Source organism: Spermophilus citellus (assembly GCF_964194105.1).
Source record: "Spermophilus citellus genome assembly, chromosome: 6".
In the NCBI taxonomy this organism is placed as follows: domain Eukaryota; kingdom Metazoa; phylum Chordata; class Mammalia; order Rodentia; family Sciuridae; genus Spermophilus; species Spermophilus citellus.
Window position 1 is genome coordinate 94431266 of NC_138187.1, and position 12722 is coordinate 94443987.

The following is a 12722-nucleotide window of genomic DNA, read 5'->3' on the forward strand; positions in this document are numbered from 1 at the left end:
GCTCAGGTCCTCGTGCCACACCATCCTCAGGTGATGTCTGATCACCCAGGTCTTGAGAAAGAACCACATTAATCCTGTAGACCTAATTGGAATGCCTCTTGCCCCAGACATACCCTCCTAGAAATTTTCCTTCGGCCTTCCTCCATTTTGCTCCTTAGGGACAAATTCCCTCCTGCCAGTGCTGATCTCAGAGTTGATACCAGATACTCTAAGGTCTCTTTTCCACTACTGCAATAGTTGTGAATAAAATCTGGTTTTCCTGATTGAACTACCATCCAGCTCTGGTCTTCTCTGACAAGCCTAAACTTTTACTTTGAGTTTCACTTTGTCAAACAAGTTTAATTACCTAAAGGTTTCAAAATGTCAATTTAGACAACTGCATGTCCTTGAGTAGGGACTCAAAGGTCATATACAGATTTTTCAGACAAGACGCAGACTGATGACAGAACCGATGACTATTGCAGGGACTCCCCGTGTTCACTCACAGTCTTGGGCTTGTCCTCCCAGGGCTGCTGCACAGAGCCTTCAGTGTGGTTTTGTTCAATACAGAGAAGAAAGTCCTGATTCAGACGCGATCAGATATCAAGCTGACTTTTCCTGGTAAGTCCACTCAGTTGAACCTATGACTTAACAGAAACTTTCCATGTAATCTGACCTGGCGGATTCCGAGACATGAATTATCTGCACAGCCAGATGACATTTTAGGAGGAAACTGCAGACCCATACTTACCAGTCTAGTATTTCTTCAGTGGCCTGGTTTTTTTCTAGTTGGGATTTTTTTTTTCTGGCAGTATAAAGCTATTTAAATCCAGAAGAACTTATCCGTCTAAGGTATTGGGGAACTAAAACAAATAATATTTAAACATAAAATTAAGAAGATAATGAGGGCTGGGGATATGGCTCAAGTGGTAGCACACTTGCCTGGCATGTGTAAGGCACTGGGTTCGATCCTCAGCACCACACAAAAATAAAATAAAGATATTGTGTCCACCTAAAGCTAAAAAACAAATATTAAAAAAAGAAGATAATGATAGAAACTATCATCCTACCATCCAAGTCTTAAGACTGAATTTTTCTATACTTCCTAAGATCATGACAAATGTAAGAATATCCCTTTAGAAGCGAGGATAGCAGATGATGACATTCATAAATTATCCTGAGCTACAGAAAAGAATAAGGTCAGGGACTTCTGGAGGGAAGTGGGACAAGTTATGGAAGAGTAAAGGAAAAAATAATATGGGGAATAAAGATTGCCTTGTGATGCAAATATAAAATCTTCCCAGGTAATAGGAGATCTCAAGGAGGAACTGTCAGAATAGGTACCACCTGTGAAAAAGCTATCTGGGTGGGGAGCCCCTCCAATTTCTGCTGGTGGATCTTTGCAGGGCATCTTACTGACTTCCCAGGGAGAAGATGTATAATGTTGTTTTCATTTTCTCTGGTCAGATAGGGCAAGTTCAGAGCAAGCCCCTTCCTCCACTTGCTCTTTTCCAGGTTTTCTCAGTTTGGAGTCCAAAGCAGCAATTTTGGTGTGGCATTTCCCAATCTCCTATTCTTGCCATCATATTTCGAGGTGGTGTGTCCCAAGCCCAACACTCCCACATATGCCCTTTACTTCCCCAGCAAGACTCTAAATCCACTGATGCCATACACACATGCGCTCATCTCTTCTTCTCTCAAATGGGATTTCAGATCCATTGTGGGACATAAATCTGCCCAAGAGCTGCTTCTGGTCCTGAGACTGACTTGGAGAGTGCAACAGGGCATGTGGGTGAGCACCTGCAGCAGGCAGCCAAGGCTGAGTCTTAGGAACAGCTCCGCAAGTAGTCACCCAGAGGCACCTCACCCAAACCCTCACCCCATGGCAGCAGGGACACAGGCTCTGCCCTGAGCACCACAGCAAACCTGCACTTCCCACCTGCCAGGCTGATGATGACAGATAATGACAATTTTACCCAAAGAGTCTGTATTTGTATTTAATATATTCGAATAAAGTAAGAGGGATGTTTCCCTTATATGTTTTTTCCAGGGCATTTTTCTGACTCCTGTTGTAGTCACCCATTATACAACCCTGCAGAACTGGAAGAAAAGGACGCCTTGGGAGTGAAGAGGGCAGCCCTGAGACGCCTGCAGGCTGAGCTGGGAATTCCCCAGGAGCAGGTACGAATATCTGCCCAGTAACAACTGTGCTGTCCCAGGAACTGGATCTGTGCCCTTGGCCTGGCAATGGTGCTGTTGCAGAGGACAGGGTCATAGCACATTGGTTTGTTCTGGGCAGGGTTGGGATGGTTCAGGAATCTGGTTTTCTATAAAAAAATTGAAGAAGAAATTGCAGTGTACGCTAAAAGGAATGTCCAGGACCAGCCGTGACTGTCCATTACCCATTTGTTAACTTTATCTGTAAAGCCAGTAGGAGAGAGAGGATGGCCAGTTTTCATTGGCTTTTCTGTTGTTGCAGGTGGAGGAGTTGGTCCTTCAAAATAGGACGGAGATACATTTGTTACACCAAGGAAACCAAAGTCAGATTATTATTCAGATTTGAGTCCACAAAACTTTAGTTAGTTCTCTCTGCTCCCTGGCTACCACAGGGTGAGCAGCTTTCCTTCACCATGCTTTTAGCCATGATGCTACAGCTCATCTTGGCCAGGGCAATAGAGTTGGCTGATCATGGACTGAACCTCTGAAGTTCATTAACAGTGTAGACCACTAGCAGTCTTTGCACTTCTGGTACTGTGTTAACATGGTAGATACAAGGACCATTGCTCCTTAGGAACAGTTTCCAAGTGAATACACAGGGAGTCTTAGGCCCCTGGACTTAGACATACCCATCACAGATGACATAGTTTCAAATGAGAAGGGCATATCTCATGACAGCAGGGGACAGGAATAGGCCTGAGCAACAGCTCTCCAGCTGTTCCAGAGCAATCAAACCAATGTCTACTGAGACAACCAATGGTTAAAAACAAGACCACACCTGTAGAGTGTTCACCAGAAACCCTTGACACACCAAAGTGCCACTGATTACATCATCATCATTTTTTGGAAGGAAAGAATATTCATGCCATATATGTCCCAAATATGGACCTGGTATTTGTCCATCGTCATGACATTAAGGAAAAAACCTGAGAAAGATCACATCTGCTAAGGCTAACTGACTTTTCAGGGAGTCTACAAGCTTTTCCCATCTGTGTCAGCTGTTTTATAGCCATTCCTAGGTCTCCAAGGCAATTTTAAAAGGTAGCATGCATCCATAAATCTGCATAAAAATGCATAATGCATACATCTGCATAAAAATTGTGCATTGTCAAAGTGATCTGCCATTTCTTGAATCAATTTTATTTTTGTGTTAGTGCCAATAAAGTTTGCAATCTCCCCTTAAAGAAAAAAAATCATTTAAAATTAAGGTTTCGATAATAATCAATTATTTGTTTATCTCCTCTGAGGTAAACAAATGTGTTTATTTTCTCCTTTTTCCTGTACACTGTATTTTATGCTAATGTTATTAATATTGCATCAATTTCTGCCACAGCTTTCTACAGAGGACATAGTGTTTATGACAAGATATCATTACAAAGCAAAATCAGATCAAATTTGGGGAGAACATGAGATCTGCTACCTTCTCTTAGTGAAGAAGAAAGTGACCATCCACCGAGATCCCGGTGAAGTTGACAGCTGCTGCTACCTGGCCCAGGAGGAATTGGAAGATCTCCTGGAAAAGGCAGCCAGGGGCGAAGCGAGGGTCACGCCCTGGCTGAGAATCATTGCAGAGAGGTTTCTGTATAAGTGGTGGCCTCACTTGGATGAAGTGACCCAGTTTGTGGAGCTTCATAAGATACACAGAGTGTGAAAAACAGGGAGGAAAGTGTCTGCCAGGAAGGGCCAGATAGCAAAGGCTATGCTTGCAAGTGGGAGACTCTAGTTTAAATGGGATTACGCACCTCAACCAAAAAAGGGAAAAAAGGGGACTCGATTGCTAATCATCTATAAATCACTACTTTTGATCATTTAATCTGCTTTGTCATGTTGTCTTCATTTCCCCCTTTTGCTTTATTTCTGTCTTTCATCTGCCTAATTGCAGGGAGGGAATTTATTGTTTTCCCCAGATGCAATTTCTAAAAAATTTTAAAGTTCATTATAAAAATGGAGGAAAAAAGAAGAAGAGAAAATCCCACAAGTAGAGATCTGAAATCAGCATTGCAGTAGCTAAATGTCACATAACCATCTTTGGACAGCCCTTGGATGGGTCTCCAGGCCTCTTTTTTTTTTTTTTTTTTTTTTTTGATAGAGGGAGAGAGAGAGAGAGAGAGAAAGAGAGAGAGAGAGAGAGAGAGAGAGAGAGAGAGAGAGAGAGAGAGAGAGAGAGAATTTTTTTTTAATATTTAGTTTTTTAGTTATCGGCGGACACAACATCGTTGTTTGTATGTGGTGCTGAGGATCGAACCCGGGCCGCACGCACGCCAGACGAGCGCACCGCTTGAGCCACATCCCCAGCCCTCTCCAGGCCTCTTATTGAAAGAAGCACAGGAAGCCAAATCCAGCTATTAATAGTCAGTAATAAAATTTGGCAAGAACTGAAATGCCTAAATTACACTTAAGCTGTCCTGCTTTAACTTGCAAAAACTAGATTAACTGTCTTCTAAGAACTACAGTATTCACTTACCCACATTAAGTATTTCTACGTAATGCACAGTGGTCATAGTACATATTCATTAAATGAATGAATTAGGGATCCTTCAGACAAGCATGAAATAATGTTTTAAAGTAGTTTCCTTTCTTGGAGTAACTTAGAATTTTCATTGACTTGAAACATACCCAAAAGGCCTGCCTGCTGTTAGCTGTTACACTTTACTTGTGGAGGGAAGCCAGAGCACCATTCTTGGAAAAACTGTCATTCTCACATTTTATTAAATTTATCCCTGTGTTTGGAAAGCAGTGGTCTATTTTTTTTTTTTTTTGGTACCTGGGATTGAACCCAGGAGTGCTTAACCACTGAGTCACATCCCAACCCCTTTGTGTACTTTATTTAGATACAGGGTCTCACTGAGTTGCTTAGGGCCTTACTAAGTTGCTTAGGGCCTCACTAAGTTGCTAAGGCTGAATTTGAACTTATAATTCTCCTGCCTCAGCCTCCCAAGCTGCTGGGATTGCAAGCATGCACCACCACACCCGGCAGCACTTGTCTATTTTTTTAAGTCTGTTCCCTTTGGGGATGGTGGTACACACCTATGATCACAGCCTGTTGGGCAGCTGAGGAAGGAGGATGGCAAGTTCAAGGCCAACCTGCACAATTTAGCAAGACCCTATCTCAAAACAAATATAAAAAGGACTGGGGATGTAGCTCAATGGTAGAGCACCTATGGGCTTCAATCACCAATACTAAGGGAAAAAAGTCTATTTCCACAGTCATAGGTTCTGGCCAACATCTTAACACTTTTAAAATTTTTGTTGTTTTTTATTTAGCCCCCTTAATGGGTAGAAGTAGTAGTATCTCACCAGTTTTTTTTTTAATTTGCATTTCCCCAAGACTAGGTGATGCTGAAAATATTTTCATATACTTATTTGACAATTTGTGGATTTTTTTTGAGAAATGTCCGTTCAAGTCCTTTGTCTATACTTGGTTTGTTGTTGTTGAATCTTAGTTCTTTATGTATTATGGATATAAATCCCTTATCTTATGTGAGTTTTGCAAATATTTTCTCCCATTCTGTAGTGTCTTTTCACTCTGTTCATAATGTCCTTTAGTACAAAACTTTTAAATATTGTTGTAGTCCTATTTGTCTAATTTGCTTTAGTTGGCGTTGCTTTTGGTATCATATTCAATAAATCATTGCCAAATCCAATGTAATGAAGAATTCCACCCATGTGTTCTCCTAGAAGTTTTAAGTCTTACATTTAAGTCTTTAACCCTTTAGAGTGGTTTTTTCTTCCCCATACTCTCATGGTACTGGGGATTGAACACTGGGCCTCTACCACTGAGATGCATATCCAGACCTTTTTATTTTATTTTGAAACAAATTCTCCCTAAGTTGCTTGGGCTGGTTTCAAACTTGCCATCCTCCAGCTCAGCTTCCTGAGTAGCTGACATTATAGGCATGCATCACTATGCCCAACTGTTTTTTATATTTTATTAATGCAGGACTTCACTAAATTGCCCAAGCTGGCCTTGGGATTGCTATCCTCCTGCCTTAATCACCCAAATAGCTGGGATTTCAGGTGTGTACCACCACACTCAGCTTCAGTTGTATTTTTGTGTTGTCCTATGAGGAAGAGTCCAACTTCATTCTTCTGCCTGTACATATCAGGTTTTCCCAAAACTTGGAGAGACTCTCCGTCTCCTGTCTATTCTTGGTCTCCTTGTTGAGGTCATCTGACTGTGTGTGGAAGGTTTTATTTTGGGGTTCTATATTTTGTTCCCTTGGTCTATACATCTGCCTTTAGGACAGTACCACAATGTCTATTACCATTGCTTTGTAGTATTTTTTAAGAATCAGAACGTGAGTTCTCCAACACTGTTCTTCTGTTTCAAGATTGTTTTGTCTGTTTGGGGGTCCCATGAGATACCATATAAATTTCAGGATTTTTTTTCATATTTGTGCAATAAAAGAAAAAAAGATCTCATGGGATTTTGATAGAGGTTGCACTGAATCTGTAGATCTCCCCAGGTTTACAGACTTCCAATCTGGGAACAGTGGATGGCTTCCCTCCTCCCTGCCTCTCTTGCCTCCTGTTTTTGTATTTGATTTATCTTTATTCATGTTTTGTAGTTTTCAGTATTTTTCCTTCTTGGATTATTCCTAAGTATACATTCTTTTTGATGCTAATATAAATAGGATTGTTTTCTTAATTTCCTTTTTGGATTGGTCATTATTAGTATATAAAAATAATGCTGAATTTCTCATATTGAGTTTGTATCCTACAACTTTACAGAAATCATTAGTTTTAACTCTGTGTGTACATGTGTATGTGTGTGTGTGATCTTTAGAATCTATGAAAAGAGATTTTACTTCATCCTCCCACTTTTGATCTCTATTTGCTTTTTGTCTAATTGCTCTGCCTATGTCTCCAGTAGCATATTAAACCAGAAAGGGAGGAGCGGGCTTTCTTACCTTTCTTCTGATCTTAAAGGTAAAATTTTCCATCTATCAACATTACGATTTAGCTGGGGATTTTCCCATATCTGACCTTTATTAAGTTGAGGTAGTTCCTCAGTTTTTAAAATGTTGGGATTACTGATTAAATCTCCTTGTGAATTACAAGTTTATTAAAATTTACTATTTCCTAATGATTGTCTTCAGTTTTGCATTTCTAAAAATTTTTCCATTTCATCTGTTAACCAACTTGTTGGATACACTTGTTTATAGTATTCTATTATACTCATTTTTATTTCTATAGAATCAGAAGCGATGTTCCCATCTTCATTTGATTTTAATAATCTAAGTCTTTCTCAATGTAGCTAAATGAACTTTTCATTAACCTCTTCAAAGAACCAACTGGTTTCATTCATTTTACTGAGGATTGAATTCAGGGTTTTGTGTATACTAGGTAAGCACTCCACCACTGAGCTACATCCCCAGTCCTTCTTATTTTCTATTAGCTCGTTTTAGTTATACATAATATTAGGATTCATCGTGACATAATTAGATAAGAACAGAATATAATTTACTCCAATTCAGTCCCTACTACTTTTCCTTTCCCTTCTCTCTTCCCTCCTCCTGTTCCCTTTCCTTTCTTCTAGTGATTTTTCTTCTATTTTTTTAAATTAGTGCATTATAATTATACATAAAGGTGAAATTCACTGTGATATATTCTTTTTAAAATATTTATTTTTTTAGTTGTATTTGAACATAATACCTTTATTTATTTATTTTTAAAAATATTTATTTAGTTAGTTGTAATTGGAAACAATACCTTTATTTCACTTATTTATTTTTTTATGTGGTGCTGAGGATTGAACGCAGGGTCTCACACATGCGAGGCGAGCGCTCTACCACTGAGCCACAACCCCAGCCCCCCTTTATTTTTATGTGGTGCTGAAGATTGAACCCAGGTTCTCGCACGTGCTAGGCAAGCACTCCACAATCCCAGCCCCTACTGTGATATATTCTTGAGACAGGGTGTCACCAAGTTGCCCAGAGGGCTTTTCCTGTCTTGTTCCAGTTTTTAGAGGGAATGCTTTCAATTTTTCTCCATTTAGAGTGATGTTGACCTGGGGCTTAGCATAGATAGCCTTTACGATGTTGAGATATGTTCCTGTTATCCCTAGTTTTTCTAGCATTTTGAACATGACGGAATGCTGTATTTTATCAAATGCTTTCTCAGCATCTATTGAGATGATCATGATTTTTATCTTTGGGTCTATTGATGTGATGAATTACATTTATTGATTTCCGTATGTTGAACTAACCTTGCATCCCTGGGATAACCCCACTTGGTCCTTGTGTACTATTTTTTTGATATGTTTTTGTATTCGATTTACCAGAATTTTATTGAGAATTTTTGCATCTATATTCATTAGAGATATTGGTCTGAAGTTTTCTTTCTTTGATGTGTCCTTGTCTGGTTTTGGAGTCAGGGTGATATTGGCCTCATAGAATGTGTTTGGAAGTATTCCCTCTTATATCTCATGAAATAGTTTGAGAAGTACTGGTGTTAGTTCTTTGAAGATCTTGTAGAACTCAGTTGTGTATCCATCTGGTCCTGGGCTTTTCTTGGTTGATAGGCTTCTGATGGCACCCTCTATTTCCTTGCTTGATATTGATCTGTTTAAATCGTGTATATCATCCTGATTTGGGCATATCATATGCCTCTAGAAATTTGTCAATGCCTTCAATATTTTCTATTTTATTGGAGTACAAATTTTCAAAATAATTTCTAATTGTCTTCTGTATTTCTGTAGTATACGTCGTAATATTTCCTTTTTCTTCAAGGAAATTAGTAATCTGAGTTTTTTCTCTCCTGCTCTTTGTTAGCATGGCTAATGGTTTATCAATTTTATTTATGTTTTGAAAGAACCAACTTTTTGTTTTATCAATTTTTTCAATTGCTTCTTTTTTTTTCAAATTCATTGATTTCAGCTCTGATTTTAATTATTCCCTGTCCTCTACTGCTTTGGGGGTTTTGTTCTTCTTTTTCTAGGGCATTGAGATGTAATATTAGGTCATTTATTTGTTGATTTTTCCTTCTTTGAAGGAATGAACTGCATGCAATGAACTTTCCTCTTAGAGTCCCAGAGATTTCGATGTTATATCAGTGTTCTCATTTACCTCGAATAATTTTTTTATATTTATTTATTAGTTGTAGATGGACAGCATACCTTTATTTCACTTATTTATTTTTTATGTGGTGCTGAGGATCAAACCCAGTGCCTCACGCTACCACTTGAGCCACATCCCCAGTCCTCTAAAAATCTTTTAATTTCCTCCTTGATGTCTTTTGCAACCCATTGTTCATTCAATAGCATATTATTTAGTCTCCAGGTGTTGGAGTGGATTTTATTTCTTATTTTATCATTGATTTCTAATTTCATTCCATTGTGGCCTGATAGAATGTAGGGTAATATCTCAACTTTTTTGTATTTACTAAGATTTGCTTTGTGGCATAATATATGGTCTATTTTAGAGAAGGATCCATGTGCTGCTAAGAAAGTGTATTTGCTCATTGATGGATAATATACTCTATATATGTCAGTTAAGTCTAAGTTATTGATTGTATTATTGAGTTCTATAGTTTTTTTGTTTAGCTTTTGTTTGGAAGATCTGTCTAGTGGTGAAAGAGGTCTGTTAAAGTCACCTGGAATTATTGTGGTCTGTCTGACTCTTGAACTTGAGAAGAGTTTGACTGATGAACATAGATGCTCCATTGTTTGGGGCATATACATTTATAACTGTTCTGTCTTTTTGATGTATGGTTCCCTTAAGCAGTATGAACTATGTGTCTTTATCCCTTTTGATTCACTTTGGCTTGAAGTTTACTTTATTTGATATGAAAATGGAAACCCCTGCTTGCTTATGTAGACCATGTGAATGTTATAAATAAACAAATAAATAGATAGATAAATAAATTCCAACCTTTCACCTTCAGTCTGTGGGCATCTTTTCCTATGAATCTCTTAAAGACAGCATATTGTTGGGTCTTTTTTAAAAATCCAATCTACCAGCCTATGACTTTTGGTTGGTGAATTTAGGCCACTAACATTTAGGGTTATTACTGAGACATGATTTGTATTACCGGTCATTTTTGTTTATTTTTGGTATTTAGCTTGACTTGCTTTCTCTTTTGGTTGGCTTTTCCTTTATTGTAGTTCTTCCCTTTAGGGAATTTCATTGTTGTTTTTCATTTCCTCCTTGTGGAATAGTTTTGTCAAAAATGTTCTGTAGTGCAGGCTTTCTTGCTATAAATTCTTTTAGCTTTTGTTTATCATGGAAGGTATTTATTTCATTATCAAATTTGAAGCTTAATTTTGCTGGATATAAGATTCTTGGTTGGCATCCATTTTCTTTAAGAGTTTAGTATATGTTGTTCCAGGATCTCCTGGCTTTGAGAGCCTGGGTTGAAAAATCTGCTGAGATCTAAATTGGTCTTCCCTTTAACATAATCTGATTTTTATCTCTTACGGCCTTTAAAATTCTATCCTTATTCTGTATGCTAGGCATTTTCATTATAATGTGTCTTGGTGTAAATCTGTTGTAATCATAGGCCTCTTGTATTTGATTTTCCAATTCATTCTTCATGCTTGGAAAATTTTCTGATATTATTTCCTTGAAGAGATTATGCATTCCCTTGATTTAAATTTTCTGATTCTTCCTCTATCCCAATAAATCTTAAATTTGGTCTTTTGATGGTATCCCATAATTCTTGGATGTTCTGCTCATGGTTTCTTACCATCTTCACTGTGAGGTCAACTTTATTTTCAAGATTGTATATTTTGTCTTATCTGAGGTCCCATCTTCCAAGTGACCTAGTCTGTTGGTGATGCTATCATTTTGTGGAGGATTGAACCCAACACCTCACAAGTGCGAGATGAGCACTCTACTGCTGAGCCATAAACCCCAGCCTCTATTGAGTTTTTTAATTGGCTTATTATTTCTTTGTTTTGAGGGTTTCTGGGGCTTTTTTTTCCCCATAATCTCTTTCTTGAAGCAATCTCTTGCAATCTGTATTTGCTCTCTTACCTCTGTGTGATTGATGGTCACCTGAATTTGTTCTCTTATCTCTTTGTTGAAGTGCCTGTATCTGCTCAGGTTGTTCTTTAATTCCTCAATCATTTTGTTTATTCTGAACTCCTTCTCTGACATTTCACCTACTTTGCTATCTATGGATTCTCTTGTTGTAGAATCTTGCTTCATTTGGGGCACTTTCCTCCCTTGTTTTCTCATGATGTCCATGTGTCTTCCTCTCTTATAGTGTAGATCTGAGGTATTACAGCTTCTGCCCTATTGTCTTACAGTGTCCCTACAGGTTACCAAAAACCCACTTTTAAGGGAGACATCAATATTACAGCACTGGATGTACCCAATGTGCAGCCATATATCAGTTAGCTTCTATTTTTACATTTAGTTTTGTCAGTATAATCAGAAATGATGAGTTCGGTTATCTTCTATCATATAGTCAATAGGTTTGCATAAAGGTTCACAGTTTCTGATGGTGGGGGGTTGGCTGAGATGCTTATAAGGTAGAATGTGAGAATGTGGAGGTATTAGATTATATGACTAGTGAGAGGGTAATCCTAAGAAGCTAGCTGTTAGTAGGAGAAACAAGAGATAGGCAACCCATGTAAGACTCTCTGTTACCTCAGTAAGAGGATATCTGTTAGCAACCCTAGTAGAGAAACCTTTGGTGCAGCCAGGCCCACAGGGACCTTGATGACATCTTACCAGGTCATTATTGTTGTCCCTTGATATAAGTGGTACTATCCCAGTTTGGTGGCCGTGGCAGCCTCAAGCCTATATATACCCTAATATTGGGCTGTGGAGCCATGCTTTGGTGAATAAGAACCCCAGGGGTGGGCTGGAGATGTGGCTCAAGTGGTAGCGCGCTCGCCTGGCATGCGTGCGGCCCAGGTTCGATCCTCAGCACCACATACAAACAAAGATGTTGTGTCCACCAAAAAAAACTAAAATAAATAAAATTCTCTCTTTAAAAAAAAAAAAAAAAAAAGAACCCCAGGGGTGGTGGCTCTCCTGGAACTCCAGGCTGGGGCAGGCGGTCTCACGCAGTTGCTTTTGAAATTCCTTATCCTTAGCTTCTGAAAGTACTAATCCTTAGATGTCTGGTCCCAAATGGGGAAAAAACAAGTAAAGAAAGCAGTGGCCCTTTAATTTCCTTATAGTTTAGCTAATGGGGGTTTACAATAATGGCAACTCATCCATTCATCATCAGAAGCAGCTACTGGCAATCAGAACATAGATGTCACTTGAAACTGATTATTTCTTAATATAACCTTTCCTAGCAGTCATCATTATGCTCCCAACATATAATACAACAATAAATATGCAGAAAAATCTGAATTATATTACAAAAAAAAAACACAAAAGATACACAGGGGTACTTGAAAGGGTACTAGGAGGCATGACTTGCTGAGCTAGGCAGCATCTATTCCTTAACCGCATACAAAGTCAGTAGTAATGATGATAGTGTTTTGTAGCCAAAACGTGGTATTTTTCCCTTTAATATTCCAGCATGCTTGTTACATTTTACAGTTTAGAGGGTTTTGAGCTTACACA

The 12722-nt window shown here is 38.5% G+C and overlaps 1 protein-coding gene across 1 annotated transcript; it reads left to right on the plus strand.

The window, feature by feature from the left end:
* Nucleotides 1-380: 380 nt before the first annotated feature.
* IDI2 (isopentenyl-diphosphate delta isomerase 2) lies at nt 381-4238 on the plus strand (the record flags this gene model as incomplete). Its single annotated transcript, XM_081298196.1, has 4 exons — nt 381-404; nt 465-600; nt 2030-2160; nt 3530-4238. The coding sequence occupies 4 exons, from the start codon at nt 381-383 to the stop codon at nt 3845-3847; spliced, it is 609 nt and encodes a 202-aa protein (XP_081154322.1). The 3' UTR covers nt 3848-4238.
* Nucleotides 4239-12722: the final 8484 nt, after the last annotated feature.